The sequence below is a fragment of the Erithacus rubecula genome, assembly GCF_903797595.1.
Source record: "Erithacus rubecula genome assembly, chromosome: 6".
Taxonomy (NCBI): domain Eukaryota; kingdom Metazoa; phylum Chordata; class Aves; order Passeriformes; family Muscicapidae; genus Erithacus; species Erithacus rubecula.
The window spans coordinates 48,727,051-48,753,186 of record NC_136688.1 but is presented as its reverse complement, the minus strand read 5'-3'; the positions used below and the strand labels follow the sequence as shown (position 1 = coordinate 48,753,186).

General features: G+C 43.3%; 1 protein-coding gene across 1 annotated transcript in view; it reads left to right on the top strand.

Moving 5' to 3' along the window:
- The window catches only part of CCDC85C (coiled-coil domain containing 85C), a 106,736-nt gene that overhangs the window by 60,984 nt on the left and 19,616 nt on the right, over nt 1-26,136 (top strand). Inside the window, exons 2-3 of the mRNA XM_079308202.1 lie at nt 5,200-5,276; nt 20,364-20,468. Coding sequence (XP_079164328.1) covers nt 5,200-5,276; nt 20,364-20,468 — 182 coding nt within the window. The remainder of the gene's footprint in view (nt 1-5,199; nt 5,277-20,363; nt 20,469-26,136) is intronic.

Below are 26,136 nucleotides of genomic sequence, written 5' to 3'. Positions count from 1 at the left end.
CTGCCTAGGAAAAGCAAGGGTAGTGGATTTGTCCATATCTCCCAATAGTTTCCTTTAATGACAGTATTCAAGATATGTGAGTTTCATCTGCTTTCTAGCTGCTTTGAAAGAGTGCTGTTGTTTTAATAAATCAACTTCTTTACAAGATATAACCACTGGCCATTTTTCAGCCTGCTTGTGTGTGTCAAGAAGCAAGACCAGTAGAGCAATACGAATATGAAATATAGTGGGGAAGAGCAGAGATGTGATAATGAAACTGCCAACAAACAGCAGAGTGTTTTATTGAGCACAAGTGAAGGCCTTCTTATGAGATGATCTTTGATGGAAGGAGAGGAAGAGAAAATGTCAGCATTCTATCATGCAAAGAAGGCAGCTGGCTGCAAGGTGCAAATCTGGCAAAGCATCATTCCTCCGTGTGCCTTTCCTCCATGGTTTGGGAAAATCCCTTTAGGGGTGCTGCTTTTTAAGAGGTTAGGAAGAGCCTTGTTTGCAGGACATTGACAAAATATGGCTGTGCTTTACTGCCTTGAATCATGCTTAGTTGAAGTAGCTCCTGGGGAAAAATGCAGTGGAAGGGGTGGGTGTCCAGCCTTGCTCCTGGGTGTGTGGGGACAGAGCTGGAGTGGGGCACCATTGCCCTGACCTGCCAGCACTCCAGATGGACACTGCCCAACCTCTGCTTTGTAGCAAAAAGACAAATCAAACCTCAGTGGGGTGGTTCAAGTCTGCTCTTGCCATGTTGTCGGGTATTGCCCAGGCTGGGTGTAAGGACTGTCCTGCTGTGAATGAATCCCATCAAAAGGCTCTTGACAATTTTCTGGTCTCAGAGACACCCACATTAACCTTTTCTGGCATCTCTGATGTGAACTGCCCCAAGTAAAGTTTTACTCATTTAGGTGCTAGCACCTCATTATGAAGAGGTTTTAAAAAGTGTCTCAATCCTAACCTCACAGCTACCACACAAACCTCTGCTCTGCATGCTTGTAGTTGGAGAAGTGGCACACAAGGAAATAAACCATTTATTTTGTTGCTGTCAAAATAGAGGTGTAATTTATCATATTTACCCCTCTGCCAGATTCCTCTGAAATCTCAGACAAAAATCAGGAAGGCTACAAGTGTCTTTTGAAATTACTCTGCTCTGTGCTCTGCAGGCTGCAAGATTGTTTTGTTTGTTGAAACAATTTCTAATTTATGTTTTTATAAAGCTAGAGGAGCCAGGCAGTTCCCTGTTCTCTGAGAGACCGTTGAGTTAAAACAAGGTAGAGTGATTTGTCTTGCCTCCATTTAGCTGTAATGAGTATTAAGTGGTTTATCTATGTGGAGAAAAGTTACTCAGCTAGATTACATCCAAGCTGAATTACATCCCATTCCAGATGGAGTATGTTTTTTAGAACAGTAAATCTTGGGGAGGATGGATAATAACAGTAATGCTCCTTCCAGAGCTGGAACACAGCTCCTCTACCTCTCATGGAGATAATGTGGGGAGCTACATCCAATTAGTTTTTCCAAGGCTTTGTGAAGGAACAGGACTTCAGGTTTACAGCTCTGTGAGCAATTCAGCTTGTATAATTTACACTGTGCAAGTGGGGATGGCTGATGGTGATTACAGTTTTTACCTGTTTTGCTGTCCTGGGTTGCTGCCTCTCTCCCCAGCTTCCTTTTCTGTGTGATGGTTGCCACAGGGAGGGTGCTGGCTGGGATGTGAAATGTTTTGATGGGAAATTTCATTCCCTATGGTCCCCTAAGGCACCCACTGCTCGTGCAGCTGGTTCTCATGGCCCCAAGGGGTGACTGGAGGAGGATGGCCCCAGTGGCATCACAGGCACACTGGGTGCCAGGGAAGAAAGAGTGCCAGAAAGCCTGTCCTTGGCCATGTGTCCTTGGCCACCATACTTGTCTGGTCACCAGCAGGGCACTAGCAGCTAGAATCCGTGCCATGAGGTGTGGCTGGGTGGGTGTGCTGGGGGTATGCCCCATACCTGGGTCTGGGAGCTGCTCAGGAGCACCCACTGAGGAGAGTGCTTTTGGGCTGGTGAAGGTGGAGCACTGCTCACAACTGGCAGCAGGCTTTACACAGCAGTGAGGACCCTTGGTTTGATTTCTGATGAAAAGGGATGTGAGGATCTGATCAGTCAGTGATGCAGCTCTGCTGCCTCTCCTGGATGGGTCAGTGGGGCTGTCCTTGCCTCCTGGCACTGGGGGAGGCAGGAAAGGATGGAAACTCACTGATAAGAGAAAGGTCAGAAGCAGAAAAATGTTGGGAATGTGTTTCTTGATATAACATGGGTGAGACCTAGCCTGAGGTTTCACTGCTTAGCCTGGCAGTGTTAGTGCCTGCTGTTGTGAGAGTGATGAGCTTTTTTAGAACTGAGATCAAGATGCAAATGGTTCATCAGGCACCTGCCTCAACACAGGCAGCTCCAGAAGATGGAGATAATTCATCTCTGAGGGCATAACAAGCACTAGGATGGCTCTGAGCACTGTTTTCACAGCCTTTGCCCAAGATGAAGCATCTTCTGCTGACAAAACGGCTCATTTGGATTATTTTCCTCTGTATATTTTATGTTGCCATAGGGTGTTTTCTGGCTGAGGTCAGACATCAAACATGGTTTGGGGTTGTACAGTGGTGTTTGAAGAATTCTAGCAGTTCTCAGGTCAGGCTTTCAGGACCAGTGGTGTACATTGGCTCCTGAGGATGCAGGGCTCTCCTTCCCAAGGAGTACCCTTTTTTTTTTTTTTGGTAAGGGGTATGAAACCGAAGAGAGGAAATAATTCTCTATTTCCTTTTCTTGGCAGTCAGGCTCTATTCTTTTCACCAACCAGTCAGTCAGTCCTGGTACATTCAGGGCCTGAACATGACAGCTTCTGCATCACCATTCATCCGCTTAACCTAAATTTCTTTTAGCTGCTAGCACAATGAGAGCACTAGTGGAGCTGGAATGCAGGTGGGAAGGACAGGCCAGATCTACCAGTGGAAGCTGTTGTATTCAGCACACAGCCAGGAGTCTCTGGCTCTCTCCAGACAGAGATTGAGGCTGGTTTTGGAACTGTTTAGCCAAATGGGTATTGTTGTACTGAATTTTGGGGTAAGTTAACAAAGTGTGATGGCCTGGGGCGCAGAGGAGATCAGACCAAAGCATCCATGGTCCTCCTGGCTTTAACAATCTCAAACTCCCCTTGCACCCTGCTGGAGGACAGGTTCATTACTAACTCAGCAAGTTCTTCAAGCTGATCCTGAAATCTTCAGTGCATTCAGCACCGATTCACTGCAGCATTTTACTCTCCTCCTTTGGATATGCATGGCTAATGCTTGGTGCATGAGGCTTTCACAGGGAAAGTGCTTTAAATTGATCTTATAACCTACTAGGTTTGCTCTCTTCTCCCCTGGCCTGGAGACTCCTCTATTTTAGGGTGGTTGTTGGGCTGAGTCTGTGGTCCCTGCAGCTCAAGCCAACATTGCTGTGAAGCTTGTCACCACTTAAGCTGTTCACTGAACTTACACAGCTCCCTACAGTGTCTCCTTAACCTTTCTCATGAGGACTTATTTGGATTTCCTGGGTTTGAACAAAGCATAATCCAGTCAAAAAACTGAGCATTTTTCCTCTGAGAGTGTGCTTTAGATGGGCACTTGACTCAGATCCATCCTGCTGTTCCTTTGTGTGGTTTGGCACTGGTCTATGGTAGCACTTTTTTGAGCATATTCCAGTTTTTCCCTTGAGTGGCCAAAGCAGTCTCAGTGATTAGCTGTAGCTTCCCTGCTAGCCCTTTTGCTGAGCTGCCCCCAGAGTGGCCAGCAGAGCATTCAGGCTTAGTGCTGAGTGCATTTGGCAGCCACTGGCAAAGGCAGAGAGAAGCTGTTTAGCACAGAGCCAGCCTAAACCTCACACGTGTGTGTGGGTGGGTGTTGGTTTGCCAGAGCTGCAGCCAGAGGTGCCTGCTCCCCATGGGAGTGCTGATCCCAAAAGGTGCTGATCCCAAAAGGTGCTGATCCCAAAAGGTGCTGGCCACTGCAGCACACACCCACTGACACTGGGGCCCTTGTGCAAACACCTGATTCTTTCCCCATTCACACTCAACAAAAATTCCTGGGGTTGAACAGTGGCTTCTGCAGTCATGCCATAATAAATGAGATGAGGGAAATCATAATTTAGCCCTTTTAGAGGTGTGGAAAAGGATTGGAATTTTTCATATATTTATGTTGCAAAACTTTTCCTCCTGCTATAACAGCTCATGGCTTCTGCTACTCAAATTACAAGTGGAGGAGAAATTGTGCAAAGATCCAATTGTATAGATGAGATCATCAAAGTATAATGAAAATGGAGAAAAGGTTTTCCCAGTTTCCTTTATTTTCTCCCCTGTGAAATTTTCAAATGTGTTTCTTCAAAGCATGGTTCAGAACAAAAGCCAGATGCTTTGGAGAGCAGTAAGCCACCCACAGAGCCCTCCAGTGACTTATCTTCTATGCCAGACCACCTATCTGGTGTTGCTGCAATGGTAAACTGGCCATTGCATTCCTTCAGCTTGAACATTACCATTTTATGTGAGGGTATTCCCTGTTTTATTGTCCTGGTGTTTTTCTGGGTAGTGTCACGTGCTTCCACTAGAAAAAAACAGATGTCCTGGTTAGGCACTTGTGTGTGTGTCAGGCTGTGTGCATGCTGCAGCTCTGTGGCCTTGCTGAATACACTTCTCCCCCTTTTACAGCACTGGGAGTTGTGGCACTGACCTCCTCTTAGAGCTGTGCCAACAGCTTGGTTTTGTGAGTTTCTCAGTTGTTTTTGAAAGAAAAAGGCACGTGGCTGGTGCGGTTGTTTATTCAAACCTAAAAGAAAACATCTTGTTCTGTTGTGGAGTATTTTGGTGCATTCTAGGTGAATGAGAATAGCTTTCAAAACTAGGAAATTACTTTTATGAGAATACAAAACACAGTGTTTTCACTTCACTTTCCTTCTGTATCACCAACCCCTCACACTGGCATTGATGCAGATTTACAGAAGATATTGCTGTTGTTGAGTCTCAGCTTTTTAGTGAAAAAAACCTTTGATGGAGTCCCTCCTCACCCTTCACACATAGGGTTTTATTCATCAAGTCATTCCCAAACTTGCCTTCTACAGAGTGGAGAAATGTGTTGCTTCTGACAATACCTGCCTTAACACAAGAAACTTAAATGTGTTTGTTTTTTTTTCTCTTTTCCTTAAGATTCATCTTCCAACTACATCAGGCAACTTGAAACAAAAGTGAAACTCCTGGAGGATGACAACAAGCTTCTTTCCCAGGTAGGTTTTATTGCTTAATAGATATTAGTGTGGCTCAGTTCTCCTATTTCCATATGGTTGTGTCTGACTGATCATTTGATACCAATACCATAATGAACAATGGCTTTGGTAAACATCCTGCTCAGGAAGAGCACAATTTGTATTAACCCCACACAGACAGAATTTGGCCTACTTTTGTTAAAATTAAAAAAAAGAAGGAAAAAAAAGTGAATCCTCTGTTAGTGTGTGTGGATGTTTCAGAGATGCATTAATGCTTCTCTTCAGAGCTCCTTAGCTCTGCTCACCTGAGGATGCTCTGAGAGTCCAGCTCTGCCTGTGTCCTTGCTGTAGGATTTTGTCTTGCTTGCCCATTTACATTGACTTTTATCTTGTTGAAAGAGGAGACTGTTGTCAAAATACAGCCTTGGGAACAGTTGTGTGTGGTGCAGGCAACAGCTTTTATTTGAGATGCTACTTAAATCTGAACAGACTCTCTAAAGGGGCACTTTTTGCTTCCATCTCCCTTTCAAAGTCTATTCCATGTGCCACTGTGCTTTTGATCACTCATGATGCTTACCTGTCTTTATGTAGCAATGTCAAGCAGTGAGAAGAAAACAGCCATTCTGTCTGGTATGTCCTCTGGATCCCCTGTAAAACACAGCAGTTGGTGTAAACAGGGGCAGCACTGCTGCATTCAATGAGGCTCTGTCTATTTAAACCATCAGAAAAGTTACCCTTTTTTCCTGTTCTTTGCATCCTTTCACTGTTTTTATGTTCTACTTTCCTGTCATTTTAAACTTTTTTTTTTTCTATACTTTGCTTCTTACTTCAAGCACCATGTTTCACAGTCATTTTGTTCCAGATTCTTCCAATTATAAGGACTGGAAATAAAAAAGCCTTGTAATATATTTTTAAGTGCCTTTTTGCCAGTTATGTTGTGCTGTTCTTTGCCTTTTACCAAAATAGAGAATAGATTGTTCCAGGATCACATTTCTAAAATGTTCTCATTGAAAATAAATAAAAAATAATAAAGAGCTCGATGTGTACTGAAATTTTAATAATGTAATTTTTTTCAATTTTTTTTTTTTTTTCAGAAATACACATTTTGACCTGATTCTGAGCTTTTTTAAAGATTAGCCCTTTTTCCCATCAGACTCATTGATATTACTAGCTATGAAAAAAACTCATAGGGCACCAAAGGGTTAAACCCCAAAAGGGTGCTCAACTCAACAGCTTTGTGGTTGCTTCGTGTATTAATTGATTGCTGATTTGATTTTACCCCCTGTCCTTCTCCCAGACTGAGCTGTGTCTGGTGGCGGTCGAAGCCCGACTGTTTGATTGCAGCTATTGATGGCACATCTCTGTGTGGGCAGCTGGGGTGGGCATGGGTTTGGGGATGGCACAGTGTGCCCTTGGCCTAGCTTTGTCCTGCCACAACTGAGCTCATTACTCTGACAGATCTGCCTTGGGAGGTCAAGAAAAAATTGGTAGTTAATGGTGAAAATGAATAGGGTCTGCATAGCTGCATGGGCTTATTGCATTGGGAGGATGAAACCAAATTAATTTTGGGTTGTGCTTCAGGCTCAGTTATCAACCCTTCACCTACATGCTGCCCTGAGTATGAAGGCTGTGCCTTTTCCTTCACTGTTCTCAGGAGCCATCACCTTTTGGGCTGTGTTATTACAAATATTTGAATCCAGGAGGGAGAGAAACTACCTTAAAACAGCTGTGTGTTCTGGGGGAGGCCAGCCACCTCCCCAGTGGGCACTGATCAGCCTGCCTGTGAGGTGCTGTGCAGCCCCTGTGTGATGTCTCAATGGCTCTCCAAAAAGACTAGGATCCAACTTCTTTTAGATCACATTCAGAAATAACTATTTATTATAAGGAGGGAGTCACCTTTCCTTAGGGCAACAGGACTGTTGATGCTACTATGGGCTGGCTGAACTCCCTGGGAGCTGAGCTGCATCACCTCCAGCCTGTCATGCTACACACCCAGATCTGGGCTTTTTTCTCCTTTAATGAGAAAGATTAGGAAAATCTGTATAAACACAAACTCACATGCATATGTACATATAGCTCCCAGCACTTTCCCAAAAAGTATAATCCACTTACTGTGTCTTTACTTGCTTTGATGGGAAAGTGTTTAGCTGTTACCATGCGGATCTTGGGATAAATCTCTAGTCAAAAAGGATCCTGGCAAACTTTCTTCTGTTTTGAAAGTTGCCAGGTGATCTTGGCTGTTTGAACTCTGCAGTGCCAAACTGGCTTGTCAACACCAAAGTCACATTTTAACTCGGCTTGGCTTTCTCCCTGGGAGTATTGACTTTGCAATAATATTTGCAGCCTGGTGTCAAGAAGTTCTATCACCAGCGTGCTGAGGAGCGATGAAACCTGACGTCCTAAGTAACAAACAGTGCCTGTGCATTAAGGGATTAACAAATCAGGGGTGGTTATGGAAGTCTTCCTGGCTTCCCTCCAACTGCTAAACACAGAGCTGAAATAGTGCTCCATCCAGAGAAACCTGAGAAGGCCGGTGCTGCAAAGGATATTTGTGAGCTTTATGGCTGGATTTATATTCCAGTGGCCAGTGACACAATACCCCTTTGATGGCTGGTGCATCCTGAGTGAAATTTGTTGCTTTATCCTCTTCAGCATCTCTGGAGTGAAGGTATGCTGAGAGGTGGTGTCTTTGTAGCCCCTTCTGGAATCAAGCTGTTGCCAAGGATCCCGAGCTTGCACTTCTTCTCCTGCTTTCCCTGCTATCCTTTCTCTATAAGCCTCAGTGGGACAGGCAAAAACTTCCCAGCCCATGCCTGGAAGCTGCTCTGCACTGTACATGTCACCTGCAGCATAGGTGTGCTGGGAACCACGCTTTCTGTTTCTATTTCTTTCTGTTTCTACTGACTTATTTGAACAGGTTAGTGGAGGGAGCTTTTTTACTCTTGGAGATGAAGAAATGCCATCTCATAAGTCACAGTGCAATGGGAGGAAAGGAAAAATCTCTGGCAGCAGTTCTGGCAACCCACAACTTTTGCCCTTTTGGTTTATATTGTTTGTGGAGAGGTTGTAGCATATGCCACTACTCAGTGCTGCTCTTCAGGGCTGGTAGGTGTCTGTGGTGTAGCCACAGTAGCAAAGACCCCACAAAGCCTGATGGGTGTGGTGTGACCCTTTCTCACAGGTGTAGCTGGTTTCTGGAAGTTTTAGTTGTGGTGCAAACATGCATGCATTTGGTCTGTGCAATATCACATGGATAAAGTCTTGATTTTCCTCTGTGTCATTGTGGGAAATGCCCAGAGGAGCTGTGAACCTTTCTTTAGTAGTGTCTCTTTGACCTTCCATATTGCTAAGATACAATCCCTGAGGTGGGAGACCATATTTGCTTTCCATTCCTCTGAGCTAGAAGTGTCCAAGCACAAAATAGACCCCTTAAGGTGCTTCATGCTGCCCCTTGGACAAAAAGGAATTTTTAATTACACACTTCCCCTTAAGGCCAGGGAGACCTGTATTTACAACATTTAGGAGCTCCAAAGGTCAGTTCTGAGGAGTTTCATAACTAATGCATACATTTTAGAAATAATTAGGGTAACAAACTTCTGGCCATTCTTTCACGTTATTTTGCATTTTCAGCTCATACTGTATGCACACAAGGATTGAGCACTTTTAGCTAAAGCTGTAGTTTATAGGCTCTGTGGACTCATCACTTTCCTCTCTCCTTGTAACTAAGTACTGTGCACCATGGGCTGGCTGTCAGAACTCCTTTTGGTTTATAGTCTCTGCTGAGCTGTGTCTACCTTTTCCCTTGAGTGCAGGAATGCCAGAGGCATTTTTCTGTTCAGAGTTGCTCAGGGCACATAACACACCTTTATTTCAAAAAGCCCAGCTTTTAAAGAAGCCAGATGCATTGGGCAGGTGAGGCTCTAAGTGACTGGATGTTTGACAATGAAGTCCTCGTGGCTCTTTCATGGGAAATTTCAAGTCCCCTGGTGCAGAGCAGAAACAAAAAAATTCTTCTTTAGGGAGTGACAGCCCTTGAGATTTATGAGGAATATAGGAGTATTTAATTAAAATTGCCAAATAGACTTCAGTGGCACCAACACTTCACAGCAGTTCAGCCTGCTAGCTGCCTGGGATTTAGAGTATCCTTGGAAAAATCTTTAGAGCATCCCTAAAAGTTCTTGAAAACTGTTCTTAGTCTTATTTTTAAGAAACGGCATGCTTTTCCTGAATTAAAAGAAGGCTGCTACTGTAGAGTTAATAAAAATGATAGTAGGCAATGCCTGTAACACTGCTATTAAAACAGAGCTGAGGTGTTTGAGCAGGGAACTTCCATGGTCATAGCATCTGCAGGTTGCCACAATTCTTAGGCAAACAGGATCTTGGCACAACCATGCACTCAGCAGGCAATTTCCACCATACTCTTCTGAAAACAAGGGGGGAATCTGGACCCCAGGGTGGAAAAGAGCCTGACAATCCTCAGTACTGCAAAGAGCAAAGATGTAAATGCCATTCAGTGGAGAGCCTGATCTCTTCCCAAGGAGGAGAAAAAGAAATTGCCCACAATGTGCTGCCTGGCTTCAGGAGAGTCAGAGTGCAATTTCCTCTGTTGTTTTATTATCAGCAGAGTCTGTGCCAAGTCTGCCATGAACAGTTCATGCCTGTGGAGCTGCCTCTCGGCTCTCAGAGCTGCTGGAAGGTCTTTGGCATTGGGGCCTCTCTCAGAACTGGCTCTGGAGGTTTGTCTGAGCCATGGCTTGTGCCAGGAGCGCTGCACACGCTCACCACGGCAGCAACAGAGTTACAAACCTGTCTGATTTCCCCAAAGCCTACCTATTGTTTGTGTGTGAGGAGGATAAGTATAATTGCTTTAATTTAAGGTCTCACAAGGGAAATTGGATTTTTTTTTCGTAATACAGAGCTACTCAGACATGAAAGCTTTCCAGGCAGTTGGTTTCTATTTAAATTCAGAATACTGAAGGTGATGTGCCCTCAGTTTCTCTATTAGCATTTTTAGACAGTGTTTCAATGTTTAGCTGCATATTACTTTTAAGTAATAAAATTGGAGATTCATATTTGGGGTCACATCCAAATACTCCTTTCAAGTCAGCAGTGAGAATTCCTGTGCATAGAGGACTCCATGCATTTTGAAGTACACCTCTTGAAGAAACAGATTTTCATGAGACCTTCTCTCTTGAGACCAAAACTTTGATACAGCTTTGAGAGTGCACTGCATTGCTTACATGTGTAAATGCAAAATATGATAAGAGAATCCCTCAAATGTTCCTTCCTTAGTTGTGGAAGAAGAATAATAAAAAAAGAATTGAAACCAAGACATGCAAAACTAGTCAATGTCCAAGTGTGTTCCATTTCACCTCCTTTTATGAATTACAATGACAAGACTGATCTGACCAATTTGCTATTCAATAAATTGACTTGAGATGTAAGTAACAATGTGTATTTATTGAATAAATGTTTTTCCTTCCCAAATAAGAAATGTACAGTTTTATAGGAGGTGTTCAAAATACCTTCAATACTCTAAGACAGTGGAGTTCCTTCTGTTTACTTTGGACATCAGGGGTTTGAGCTGCTACCTACCAAAATAAGTATTCTCTGCATTCATGCACTTCCAAAATGCACAATCAGTGACAGAAATGAGCTTTTGCAACTTGTTATGAAATCTAGGTGGTGCACTGTGTGTTCTGGGGGCTGTCACCTGTGGTATCCAGGGATTTTTGGAGAATGTAAATAGAATTCCCTAAAAACCTAGGAAATATAATTCAAAAGATCTGGATCCAGATGTCAACTAACAGATAGACAGGACATACTGGGTTAAATTGAGTCTTACAAATTTGAGACCATCATATAATTTCTTGCAACTTAAAATTTTGGAAGGGCTGGAGCTGAATTTCAGTGTTGGAGTGTGTGTGAGAGAGATGCACACATGCAAAGCTCTGTCATGCCCCATTTATTTCTGTTGTGGGTAAGCAACAACATTGGGTTTAATGAGGCTCAGTTTAACCTCCAGCTGTGAAATACAGGATTAGTCATATCCTGTGCTTAACCAGCTTTGTAATAATTTCACTAAATTCCACTTTTTTTCTCTGTATGAGGACAGGGCCAGGGAAAAAGCTCTTAATTGCAGTTAGATCAGGCTATGAAGAAGCAGCTTTTTGAGTCTTTGAAACATGTGGAGAGGTTCAAAGTACACAGAGCCTCAGTGATCCGTCCATCTGAGAAGTACTGAGAAATGTCTTGAGGGCAAACTGTGCAATAACTGCAGAGGCTTAAAACAGATTTTTGCAATGAGTAAAATGCCAAATTCAAGCCCAGATCAAGAAAAATTCAGAGTCTTGACATCCGAAAACAACTAAGGCGACAGTAGGAAAGAAGGATGTTAATCATTGCTTTGAGAAAGAAAAAAGCCTCTTTACTCAAAACTGTAAGTTTATGACAAGATTTTCAGTTTTGTTTTGTTTTCCATGGAGCTAGTCTTGCAGTGGCTCTGTGGCTGCAATTCTGGGGGGAGGTGCAGTGGTTCCCTTTGACCTCCTTGCCTGGAGTGCAGTTGACAGGAGGAAATGAAAGGTGATGCCAGGGGATGCTTGATGCTCCTCCATGTCAACATCAACTTCCCTGGAGGACTGGGGCAGCATTTTGTGGTTTCTCCACTGGTACCCCTAGTAAAGACACTGATTTTGGTTCTAATGAGCCATGATGGGCTCTATTAGTCTGTGGCTCTGAAACTCATGGCAGGCAAGCCACAGACCAGACTTGGGCTGCACCAAAAGCCAGTGGCTATAGCTCCATTTGGCTTTGTTAACTATTGAGCTGCATTTCTGTTTGGGTTATAGGCTGTGATAGTTGGATCTCTCAGCTGTGCCAGCTCATATTTCCTCTTGAGCAAAGCCTGCCAGTTGTGTGATTATAATTATATACTGCAATTTGGTTTGAACTGATTATCTGAGTATCCTGTGAGTTATGGGCTTGATCTTTCTCTGCAGATCTAAAACAAGAGGACAAAAATACAGACATTCTTGAATATTAACAGTGTACTAGAGTTCCCTGCCTCAGTTGCTACAGAGAATGAAGAGGTTTGAAAGCTGCACTACTTTTATATCCTGTACCCCACAGAGGTACTAATAAAAGTATTTTTCCAAGAGTGATTTTACATGGTATAATCTGCTAAGCCTCTTACTGACTCTCCTGCCTTCCCCAAAGTTGTTAGCTCCCCCAACAATAGAGACTTCCAGCTGTCAACCAGTGCAACCAGGTGAAATCTGGTTGCCCCTCCAGCTTCTATGAACACAGATCATGATGTGAGGGAGAAGTCAGAGCCTAGGCAGAAGTGGGGATCCTCATTCCTGTGCTACATTCTGAATGGCTGAGATCCAGCCATGGCACAATGCCCAAATGCATTTCCAATTCCACATGAACTACTAAAAATGGATTTACTGATGGAACTGGCTGAGGCTCTGCTTGTGACCTCCTGGCTGAGTACTGAAGAAGCAATCAGGGGAAAAGGTGTTTTGACAGACCCTTATCCTCTGAAGCCTTTGTCACCAGTTCGAGTGATCCCCAGATGTGCTGCATGTACAACAGGGATATGAACCAGTGTGAGGGAGTTTAATCTCCCCTGTTACAGAAAGCTCATATTACTGCATGACATGGAAGATGTTAAATAGTTTTAATCTCATCCCTTAATTTTTTTTCCTTATTTGCAGAGTTTCTTTCAAAATCAAATACGTTGATTTTTTTATTGCGCTCTCATGTGTGTGATTTCCAACTTGCCTGGTAAATGCTGCTGAAGCTAATGGGACTCTTCACATATACTTAAAGTCAGATATGTGCTTTGCTGAGCTTATTTTTGCTTGAATATGTCTTGTAGTGATAACTGCAATTACTGAACCTTAATTCAATTATTTGCTAGCTTCACACAGTGAAATTGCCCATCCCTCAGATTCCTGGTGCGTGAGGCACTAAAACACGGATTAATGAGATAAGGGGGAAATATTTGTGCAAGGTCATGTGGTAGGGGATGTTCTCTGGGGCACAAGGCTGCCTGACAGGGCCAGTCACTTGTGGTGCTGAGGTCATGAGAAACAGGGGCCATTGCCCTGATGCTCCTGTGAGAGCTGTGCAAGGCAGGTGCTTTGCACCTCCTCCTGTTATTTGAGATGTGCTCCTGCTTTGCTTTGGCTCAGCAAGATATCACTGCTCTGCTGTGACACCTAAGGCTGCCCTGGGCCAGGTTGTTGTCACAGAGCTGTGTGCTCTGGCAGTGCCATTGACCTCTGCAGGTGTGGTAAAATGCCTGTAGCTGTGAGGAAGAGTAAGGTGATCAAACTTTATCAACTGTTTGTTTTGGGGGCATCACCATGATCTGAATCTGGACAGTAAGATATTAATGTTTGTGCAATGGGTTCTTCAAGGCTTCATTCATGAATATAGGGAAAGGGGTTGAAATTCAAATAATGATATTACCTTACCAAGTGCTACATGTAAGACCATTTGTTCACCTGTAGTAAAGATGCATTTTTTTTCAAGATGATAAAATAACTTTATTTCTGTTAAGTTTCCACATGTATAATGTTCTTCTGTTCCCTTCTAGCTGGCTGACTGCAACATCTTACCACAAAATTTCAGTAAGGTAGAGAGAGCTAATGCATCCACGAGCAGCATTTTGGAGCTGGGGGGCTGCCTTTTAATACTGCTGCTGGTTGTTTAGGGCTCTGATTGCCTATTCTTTCACTTGCTAATGTTGGTGATTTCCATTTTCTAATCATCTGAATGTATTAAATATGCCATTAATTTATTTTTATTTCCATTCTGCACTTGTGCAAAAGACATTGGTTAGTAATATCTGTATTTTTGCCAAGTTCAAATCAATGCCATTTGCCTACATGAGGTATGCACTTTCAGCTAAATTGCTACAGGAAATAAAAACAGAAAAAGGTTTTGAGCTAAACCTTCCATTTAATTACTCAGTTGCAAACAATGGGTTGTTGAGTGTCAAAATTGAGGCAGTTTCAATTACTGGAACAATTATGGTTTAGACTATTGTTGCTGGTAGTTTAAGAATTTATATTACACTGACAGACAAGTCATCCAGGTAATGGGCAGTACAAGAGTTCATAAAGATGAAAGCAGCCTGAAATAGTGGCCTGAAACAAAACCTTCTGCATTTTTTTTTCTCTTCACAAATGTATATAACCAAAAGCCAAGGTTTCAACAGTTTTCCATCTAACATCCAAGATTTATGGGATGAAACTAAAATCTGAAGTAAGAATGATTTTTTTAAAATAGATTTTTATTTCCCATGTAGAGAATTACCCAAATCATAAGCCAAAATCTTTATGAGGTTACAAGGTTCAAGGTGTGATGTCCTTTGCCCCACTGCTGAGGACTAAGTTCACTCTAATGTTTAAATGATGGCCAAAGGAAATCCTGTGCTTTGTAAAAGGGGAGGCAGCCACTGAAAAATGGAAATTGCATGTCTGTCAGAGGGCTGGGTGATGGTGTGGCATAATAATTTGTCCAAAGAAAATCATCTGAACTGCTGTCAGTAAGGGTATGTTCTTTTGTCAATATTGAGTTCCTTGCAGTATTCCTTTCCATCTAGTTGCATTTCAGGCTGTTACATAATTTCTTCTAAAGTTACATTGAAAGCAGATATAATATTAATACATTTAAGTGCTGCCGTGTGTAATCTGCTGTCTCTTGAGCTTAGTGCAAGTGGGTCTGCATTGTAGGAAAATGAAGCTGATTATTATAAACCCTCGGAAATGACAGTCCTTTGGGAAGTCTGCTGTCAGTGACTCATGTCTGCTTGATTCTCTGTGCTCTGGACACATTTTGCCATCCCTTTATACTCCCAGAGGTAAACAAAAAGGGGTTCCTGACCTTCAATTTGGTGCTTTGTTGTGTGTTGTTAAAAATGACTTGTGAACCAGGAGAGGCAGTTTTGACAATGCAGGGGGGTAGAAATGAGTTTCAGAGAGGTGAAGAGCTGTAGTCCCCAGGGGCTGCTGTCCCTGCTGGCTCCTGCCTGCAGCAGAAGGATCCTGGCAGCCTTTTGTCACATCCACCAGGGCTCCAGGGGTATGCTCAGGCACGGGATGCCCGTGCTTAGACACCCAAATTGCTCCCAAATGACCCCACAGCCCATGGGGACAAGCTGTGACCCTTTGTGAAGGCTTTAATATTTCCACTGGGCACAGGGTCAAACTGATCATTTGTGATTAAATACTTTTTTTAACCCCTTTTAGCCTTCAACTGCCACAACTTATGTGAAAGGAGAAAAAAGTGTTTTCAATTAAAGGGATTCTTATGTAACGACCCTGTTTTGAATGCTAATTCATGAATTACTGGGAGCTGACAGTGCTGCTTTTTAATTTTCCTCAGTCACTTCAGAACATAATTCTAATTGAAATAATTTTTTGCTAATCTCCCATAAATGCTGAGAACTTTCTGTCAAGTAAGTTTCTGTCTTTCTGTGTTTAATTTATGTTAAGAACAGTCATTTTGTTGCATCAAAGTATTTCAGAATTAAATATTTGCCTTCTTTTTTCTCCCTTCTAGCAGAAGTAACACTGAAGGGTAACAGAAAAGATAATTTGTCTGACTTGTCTCTAAGTTTTCAACACTTTATCTTCACAGTTGGTCCAACATGGCCACAGCACTGATCTGACTTTACTGGATAGGAACAGAAAGGAAAATAAATGTTTCTTCATAGTACTTTGACCTTAAAATACCACAAACACCATCCATCTTCTTGTGTTATTTGTGTTATTTTTCAATTGAATCACTCAGCACAGAGGGTCAAGAAGTCAGAGGCCACCATTTCTTCTGTTTACTAGCAGGGTAGAAAGCTTTGATAGGAACAAGTGTTTGCTGTTTTTTCATTGTTTTGTTTTGGCTTTTTTTTTTTAATGTAATTTTAGTCTTTGGTAAGCACCAAGTCTTTAATTTCTATCTCCAGCATTTAAAATTATACATTATTTGTTATGGAAAATACCACTTTCCACCCATCAAATTGCTTCTGTTTTCTACACAGTTGGGTTTGCAGTGTATTTTTACAAAAAGCCTTGAATTGTTGGCCCTACTCTTTTCTCATTTATAGGAGAAGGCCAAACTCCTTTCCCTGGTGGGAGGGGCATGCCTGTGTCCATTTGTTTCATAACAGGCTAACAAAGGTCCTGCTTGGGCTTTGGTCCAAGAATGGTATCTTCTGAGGTTACTCTTAAGTCCTGCCTAGTTTTAAAAATATTTATTTATTTATTTTTTAAAAAAACAATGGATGAAACTAGAGTTTGAAAAATATTCACAGTAAGAGAGCAAGAGCCACTCTGGAGAAGTCAGTGGCCAGTTTTTGGTGTTTGCTGGGGACAAGTGTGTGAATCACCTGAGTCCTCACTTGTTCTTTGCTGTATCCCTCCTGTCTCTGCTTCTCCTCTAGGGAAACATTTCCAATAAAAGTTCAATTGAGACTGCATGCTCCCATGGAGTTTTAGTTGAGATGAAAATGATTTTGCTGATAAATTCCTTGAAACTCTAGAAATGTGAAGTGATTTTACCTGAAGGATAACTTATTATAGATATGTTGAGATAATCTCCAGCAATGATGATGAACAGAGATGATCAAGGATTCTACTTTTAAAATGTCTTTCTGACTGGAAAAGCAATTTGGGATCCACTTACATCTCAGTAATGAAAATTGGGTAAGGTAATAAGAGATTTCATTTTGTGAGTGAATTGACAATGCAAATACCAGGATTTTTAATTTAGGTTTAAGTGGAGTAATGGCTACTCATTCTGATGCATCATTAGTCATATTGCTTTTTAATGAGGGATTCACTTTCTTTCCCTGGTTAGCTCTAACACTGATAGCAAAGCCCAAGGAATGTGCAAACGTTTAGGGAGGTCTGTTGAATATGTGTCACTGCACCATTTTCATTTTAAAAAGGAAGAAAAAGCAGCTTTCTTTCTATGGTGAAAAAATACACATTTGCTTTTAGTACAGGGAAGATAAATAGTGCAGAGCTGTGATTGGTATCCTGTTGTAAAAAACCACAAGCAATTAAAGTAACATTCCCAAATAACTTCTAGAAAATATAGAAGAAAAATTGCATTGAGTGGAGGGTTTATGAAAGGAGCTGGATTTATGACAGACAGTGGGAGGAAAAAGTTTACTCTGAGCATCTCTGACAGGCATCTCAGACATTTCTATGTCATATAAATAATGTCAGGTGGAGACTCTTTTTTTCCCTAGCATACCCACTCTCTGCTCCAAACACCTCCTTCCTCTTCTGGATAGATCTTTGCTCAGCATTTTTATTTCTTAGATGTCTTTTGTTTTTCTTGTCCTATTTTTTTCTTCTTTTTTCCTTTCTGTTCTTTAATTAAGAACTTGTTTTGATGTTCATTGAACTCAGTGGGAATCTTTCCATCAAATTGAATGCATTAGGTCAGATTCATAATCAGCAGCCACTGAAACAACTTAACAATAGTTTTGTCACACTAGTGCAGTCTTAAATGGGATTTGCTTTAAAAAAAAGCAATAGAACTAATCCATTATAAACACTTGTTAGAGCAGAGTTTTGACTGTATCTGTGTATTTACCAACACAATTTCAACCAATCTTAGTTAAATTGAAATTAATGCAGACTTTTTCTCCAGGCAGGAGCATAGGACAGTTAATTAAATCAATTTAAACATGTGTTTTTTTTAGTGACAACAGAATGATATTGGGTGTTGTCTGGACTTGGGTTTGGTTGTCTTCCTTCCTTAGTTGGGCAAAGCACTTTTTCTTTCTGTGAGGACAAGCTGTAATGTGATAAAACACATAAGGAATCCAATGTAGACCAACCCATTCAGATTTGGGGGGCAAGACAGCAAGTTTCTGGGATGCAAGCAAATATCCACCAAATCTCTCAGGCCTGTTTCTACATTTCTGGTGCCCCATGATCGTGTGGCATCTTGCAGGTCTCAGTGTGGTTTACAAAAGTCTGAGCAATCTGTGCTGCTGGGGCAACACAAACTCTTCTGGAGCAGAGACTTCAAGATCTGCAACCTCTGGGGTCTCAGCACAAAGACACAACCTCATATTTTGGCTCTGCTGTTTTATTCTGCTTTTCCCTTGGCCACCCCAGTGCCACATCACAGGTGTCAGGGAGGAGTGCTGAGCTCCTGAGCTGCCAGCTGAGGGACTGGGGAGCAGCACCAGGAGCTCTCCAGGAGGTTGCTGTGTCCCCACACACACAGGAGTGAAAAGTACCCTGGGAGCACAAGCAGCCAAGGTGAAATCCTTTCAGGATAACCACCAAGAGATATCACATGCCTGGGACACTGCCAGTAAATAATTCTTATCATCTTCCTTTGTGACCTGCTAACCTTTCTTTGAAATTATATACCTCCCAGGAATAATGGAAACTCACTTTGCAGCAGTCACTTTTCAGCTTCAGAAGGAGTTCTCTCCTTCAGATCTCTCTCTCTCTCTGACTCTCTGTTGTGAAATGTGAAAGGAATACAGGCCACATCCTCTCTCTTCATAAATTCAGGGGAATCCCAGGTATCTGATATGCTGAACTCATTCTGTGTCACTTGATTCCATGTGAGACACAACAGTTCCCAGCAGATTGGGTCATACAGGACTAGCATCCATTTCTCATTATGTCTTTCTTGAGAGCTGCCCTTCTCTTCACAGCTTATAAAAGGAAAGTTGATAGGGTGAGGGCTCTAGAATGGTTGTGAAAGCACTGGGTCACTGTAAAAGTTTTAACCTAAGAAAACAACATTTTGAAATAAAACCAAAGCTGAATGTCAACTAAAACAGGCCATGTAGATACAAGAAAATATTTCTGACACTGATAGAAAATAATGTATCCACTCAGAGTGCACCAGTTCTTCTCTTCGAGCAGCAAATGGAAATGAAGTTTCCCTATTTCCAGAGATCTGTGCACGACAACAGTCTCCAAAGTCTGTGTTATGTTCAGACCTTTGGGTTACTGTGGGGTATTTATATACAATTGAGTTGATTTATGAGATCTCCTGTTAAATTTTATTGCTCCAATGACTTTTCTTTGGTTCTTTTGAAGTAGAAAACATAATTTCTGTAGCAAATGGGAGTTGAAAGTCTTAATGGAGCATAAAAATCTGAAAGGTCATGATTTTTTAGCTTTAAAATAGAGGACAGTGCACTGCTTTATACTCTTAAAAATATGAAAAAGTTAATGAGGATGTTTATTGGTGATAAAGATAGAATCTTCTCCCAGACCTTTGATTTTGGCTACTTGTGTATTGACTTTTTCTGGGTGCACTTTTATAAATGAGAAACACTTCTCATTCTTCCCAGTTTCCAGATCACAGAGAGAGTTAAAAACATGTGTCAGAAACTTTGTCCCAGGGAGATTATTCAGTACTCCTTCCCCTGTGAGTGCAGACTGTTGGTTGCATTTATTTGGTTTTCAGGGTCATATAGATTACCTTCATTTATTTGACTATGTTTAGGACCTGTGGGTGCAAGCAAATTTGTAACCAAATAAGAAACTGTTCCTGTCAACACACATTTTGCAAGCTTAGGTGAATCATAGTAGCACTGCTTACAAACCCTTAATCTAGAAAGTGTCTCCTGGTGTGGGTTGTTTTTGGTGGTTTTTTTTTTTTTTTTTTTTTTTTTTTTGTTTTTTTTTTTTTTTTTTTTTTTTTTTTTTTTTTGGGTTTTTTGGGGGTTTTTTTTTGTTGTTGTTTATATGGGATTTGTGGATTTTTGCTGATTTTGATTTAATCTGAAGTCTCAAATTTTTTTTTTAATGTGCTTCTCAACAAATGTTTTTATTGAGCATGTAGGAACTTAGGCAGAACAAAAATGCCTTCCTGTTTTATCACTTAATGTAGCAGACCTTGAACAGTCCACCTCCAGCTGCCTGCAGGTGTTTTCATGAGGACTGGACATGGAAAAAATATTTTATTACATTGTTCACTGTCACTGTTGGTGCAGAGAGAAGTAAAGGTCAGGGGACAGATGTGGTTATGGGAAAAGCCAGGACAGAGGGGCACAGCTTTCTTTTTTCTCATTAATAAGAACTGTCCTGTTCTCTGTTGTCTTTGCAGCAGTCCAGCACGGGGGACCTGAGGACTCTGAGGAAAGGATTGTCCCCTTACCACTCTGAGTCACAGCTCTCATCACTGCCACAGTACCAAGACTCCCTGCAAAATGTAAGAGATGTTTCCTTCCTACACAGACAGAGCCATGGGCTCCTCCAGAAGTGGCCATGGCTGGAGGGGGCTGAAGATTACAGGGGAGATCTCCCAAGTGATTGTTCACCCTGAAGCTGGTGCTGCAAATGTGCAGCTAAAACCTGCAGATGCTGGGAGGATGGGGAGCCCCTGGAACATTAATCTTTGCCTGAATTTAGTTCATCAGCTTCTCAGCATGGGTTTTCAGTTAGTTGACAATCACCATTGAGAATCTTTTAAAGTTAGGCTGAGTCTTGTTGCACCTCCAGCTTCTTCTTGGTAAATGTCCTGTGTCTGCAGTAAAAAAGCTGGCTGTGGATGAAGCTTGCCAGGTGTCTGGCAGTGCATGGACAGGGTTGTTTAGTGAGTAAGTTCTTAGGTTTCTCTGTATCACAAATGAGATTTGTGTTTCCTAAGATTTGCCTGCACTGCTTCTCAAACCACAGAAGAATCTTGACTAAAGCCTCTTGCATGAGATGGAATCTGTGCTGCTGTGCCAGGGCACCCATGTGCCAGGCATGGCTGAGGATCCTGAGCCCTGCCAGGTGTTTGCCTTCCAGATGTTTCCCTCACTGCTTGGGCCTCTATGTTTGCATGGTGATATTGTTTTCTAGATTACAGGAAGAGTGTAGAAACAGTTAGAGAGTCCTGGTGTGAGTGGGCTGTGAGTGTTATGAATGTGAGCAAAATCCTGATGGCAGCACAGCTGGAAAATCTCCCTGCTCCATGTCTGAGACTCTGGTCAGGAGAGTGCAGGTCTTGTAGGACCAGTCAGGTGTTGGCTGCTTGATTGGGAAAAAGTAGTTCTGTAGATTTAGTGTATCTCTTACAGTTGTAAAGAAGGGCACAATAATAATTTAAGAAAGTTTGCATAAATAAAACTTAAGCATGGAAGCGTATCTCTATCCCTGATAAATAGTGGATGGAGATGCTTCAAGGAAAAAAAAGGGGGATAAAACTGTTTGGGTGAATATTCACTTTTCTAACTTTGTGCCCCATGTATAAAGACAGAAGACTTCATAGGGAGTGCAGAGAGCTTGAACCTGGAGATGTTTGTCTGGCTGTGCCAACTTTACAATTTTGGAGATTTTGCTTTGCTTCCCTGGTGCTTAGGTGCTTAGGCTTTTGGTCCCCAGCTTTGTTCCAGGTTGGTGATTCTCAATCAGCTTGTGCTGGTTGCCCCAAGTAATGCTGCTACTCATGATTTTATGTTTATCTTGTCAGTCAGGCTGGGATATGTCCAGCAGCTCTCTGCAGAGGAGCTGTGCTGGGATGGGAATTGGCAAGAGAGTTTTCTGCTTGAGCATTGGCCCCTGCAGCTCACCAGGGCTTGTGAGGGCTGGTGGCAGATGGTCCTGCCTGCTGGAGCCCTTCCTGGCTTCTTGTCCCTGTTTTCTCTCCTTCCTCAAGGAAGAGATGGCACCTGGTATTTATGGAGAGGCCTGGGTGCTGTGTGACATTCACTTTCATCTGTCACCCTAGCTGTATTCTGCCCTTTTTGTGGGAAGTTGATAGAGAAAAAACAAAAACAGCTTTGGATACAAATCCACATTGTCTGAGATACTTATGTAGCTATTTATTTACTTATTCCTACCAAAATCCGTTTGGTTTGTGGCTTGACATGATACACTGTTTTTGTAACAAAGGATAATGATCACAAATTCATGCAAATATCTTTGAATAACTTGAGCATGCATAGAAGTGGAAGTTTAGATGCACCTGAGTTTCTCTGTGGCTTTTTCTTTATAGACAGCAGGCATGAGTTTGTGAGCAATCATTTTTCTTTGTGCTTGCACAAGCTTCATATGGGTGAGTGATGGACAATTGGTGTCAGCTTCAAAGCTGTCACATCCCTTCAGGGTTTCATCATCAGCACTGCTCATGGAACTCTTTGGGAAGTTCCTCAGCACATCCCTCTCTGTCACACAGGTCACAAGCAGGCATCACTGCAGCTCTCCAGGGCTCTGACATACCCCAGTTAATGACACAATGGGTGTTTCTAATACATCAGGGACACCAGTGCCCACTCAAGATGCATTAGCAAAAGACACTCTCTCTTGCACTCTGTGCATTGGGCTTCATGCACATGGGTAATTATAGATCTGCTCTGTAGTCTGCAGTGGTTACCAAATATCAAGAACAGCAGTCCTTGGGGTTAGTCTGACCCACAAGACCCTGGCCTTTGCAAGGGAAGGTGTGATATACATGTTAGTTTGGACTGATGGCAGAATGGTCAATCTTTCCAAGCTCTGAGAGCTGCCACCCAGCATCATTTCATGGAGTACCAGAGTACTGTATGCTTTGGGAGGTGAGGGTGTTTTCCTCTGGCTTGGGATCATGAGAGGAGGCAGCAACAAGCTCCTGATGGGACATGCCATTTCCCTGGGATGAGACTAAGCTGGATAGGCTGGCTCCATTTCTCCTATTGCCAGCAGCCTCCAGAGCTGCTCAGTCTCATGTAAGTTGCTGTCCCAGGCATGAGAGCTGTTTTTGAGGCACCTGTAAGCCTGCACTGCTGAGGACTCTCTGACCCACCTGACACCTGGGTGTCATGGTTTAACTGCAGCTGGCAGCTAAACCCCACACAGCTGTCCCACAGGGGGACATCCAAAACCCCTGCAGCACAGATGAGGATGCATTTGGGGGCTGAGGCATGGCCCAGAGCTGGCACCTCTCTCTTGGCCTCTTCATGGGTGCTCTGGCTGCCATGTGGACACATGTTCCCTGCAGACTTTAATGTACCTGCCCACTGCCCTGTGGCTGTGCCACAGACCCTTCTCAGTGCCCAGTCTGCTTATGGTCCTATGGGTGAAGGTACCATCACCTTGGGAAGCTCATGAACCAGCTGCCTGGAGGAATCCTTTATCCACATTGGCAAAGAACACCATTAAATATAAACCAACTTGTTGGAGCTAGCCTGGCTGGCTCAGATTTAAAATCTGCTAGCAGTGTTCATGTGATTTATAGTGGGAATCCTGCCTTTGGTGGGAGTAACTGCAGAGATTTGTAATGGAAATACTAAGGCTAGTGTGGAGAAAGTGTGGGTGGAAAAGTGTGTGTGAAAACACCAGCAGGAATTCTAAGGGACAGGATGCTTTGGCCTGTGCTGATGGCCAAAGATGTGACTGGCAGCAAACAAATTGGTAAACACCACAGGATGTGTGGTTTGTGTCAGGACTGAGAGGTCTGTGCTGTGATAAGGCCACACCACAGATGGCTCATCAGCAGAGGAGTGCTTCCCTGATAACGGGAGCAATGTCACACCCTGATTTTTCTTCCTGTGATTCCAAGAGGAAGGAGTAGATAAGATGGCCAAAGTGATGGAAAGGAGGCAACAGGCAGCAGATTTCCTAGGGTTTTTGGAGGGTGAGTAGGCAAGATGCTGAGATAAAGATCAGCCTGTAGTAAGCACTGACTCCTAAGGCATGTGAAAAATGTGTCCCAGAACCCATTTCTCTGCTGTCAATGAGGAGGGATGCCAGGGCTGTCATTAGGACCTGCTGGTGGGTGTCTCTTGTTTTCTGTGCCACACACAGTGACCCTGACCACCTTTTGGTGAACATGTGAATGTGTATTTGTAGGTATGTGGGTGTGAGTGACATGTTAGGTTAAAATAGTCATCACCTTCCGTTTCCTTAAGGTTTTGTGTTGCGTTTGTAGTGTTCCCTTGCTGAGGAGCAGGAGCTCCTAGTGGCTCCTGGGTGCAGGAGGATGTGTCTGCCAGTGCTGTAGGTGGTGACTGGAGACCATCCTGGCTCTGGAATAGGGAATCCCTGGGGAAAGTACTGACAGATACAGTCTGTGAGAGCTGAGACAAGCTCTCTCTTTTTGAGAAGACAATGCTGATGATGCCAATACCCAGCTTTGATATACGTCCCTGAGGACTACAATAAGTATCTCCAGACACAAGTGAGATTTCTGTTAGAGTGTTCAAGGCTGCTTCTCTCAGGAGTCTGTATAGGCTACAGACCAAACTAGGGAGACACAATTTATTTTCCCCCTCTAAATCTATTCCAAAACCAGCAGGGTCCATAGGAAAATGCAAAGAAGTAGTAGTGTGGTTATGTAGTAGAGAGGACTCAACTTAGAAGGCTGCTCAGTCTCTGGCTTCCTGACACTGTTTCTGATTGTGTTGTTCTCCAGTGCCCACTTCTTGAAGGATGCAGAGCCTGGGAGATGCCTCTGGCAGCCTGCTGCAGCACCAGCCCCTTGCCTTGGTTGCCACCATGCTGTCACAGCGAGCCACATTTAGTACCTCTGCCTTGTGGAGATACTCGGGGGGAGTGTATTCTGTTTTGCCAGATGGCACACTTGCTATTACAAAAACAAGCCCAAATGTTTGTGGTCTGTAGGTGTAAAGAGAAGCCATTAGATGGAGTGGGAAGGGATGATGAGTCCTTGGCTGAAGTGCTGGCTGTCTGCTGAGCCTGTGAGAGCAGTGGTGAGGAGAGGTGATGTGAAGGCACACAGTTGCTAAACTCCAGCCCCAATAGCAGTCCTGTCTCTCTTTTGGCTGGAAAGACAGTATCCCCATCCTGTTTGGTACAAGGGCTAAAGCAGAAGAAAAGTGAGGAGGTAACTTGATATCTCTCCCTCAAATCCTGGCAGAGGAAGGACAAGCCCCTGAACCAACCTGGTGTAGGCCAGGTGATGGAACTGTGGCCCAAGCCTGGTCTTGGGTCTCACTGGGGAACCCAGAGCAAGTCTTGTTGTCCCTCCTCAGGCTGCATGGGATTTCTGTCAGGGAGAACTGGATCAGCTTCTTAAAGCCAGCTTGACTTTTAAAATCAAACTTGAAATGGCAGAAGATCACCACACTGTTTTCATTGTGATGTCCTGAAAATGCATCCAGAAGAGTCAGGGGAATCCTAGGAACATTGGTTGCCCCTTCAGAGTCACCTGGTGCACTGGGAAGAGCCCCAAGATGTCCCAGCACAGCACAGCAACCTCTCCACTGCCAGCAGAGAACCCCCAGACCCTCACAGTGCTACATGAAGCCCCAGGGCAGGGGATCCCTGGCTGCCCAGTGCCTCTGGCATCCCCAGGACTGCATTTGAGTCTTCAGCATCTCGTTGCAGCCTCTCAAAATGCCTTCAGCCACTTCTACTGCTTCAGAAGCCCATCCTGTGCAGTGCCCTGATGGTCCCCTGCCACCTCCTATGCTGCACCCCATCCCCTGTAGCTGTCAGGTGGGCTGAGCACAGCTGGTGTGTGTCACAGGATGACTCTAGGCTGGTTTCTCACCTTCCCACATCAGTGATGGTCATGGTGCCTTTTTAGGGGGGAAGCAATGACTGAGAGAAGTGTGAGAAGCGTGGCAGAAGGCAGCTCCTTCCCACTGGCTTCACTAATACCACCAGGAAGGATGTTATTGAGTAGACAAAAAATTCAAGATGGCTGATGAGCTGCTGCAGCAACAGTAGCTGCGAGAGAGAGAGTAAAATGAAAGGTTTGTTGGGATTTATGGCCCAGGGAGTGCTAATGGTGAAGCTTCAGGGTGTATCACCAGCAGCTGAGAACAAACCAATCCATTTCTGAAAGCAGCTGCCCTTCATCTGCTGCTATTGCAGAAGCTCTGAGCAGTGGGTGGCTTTTTTCCCCATGGCAGCCTAACCAGCACAAAGTTTGGCAGTGACAAACTGGGGGT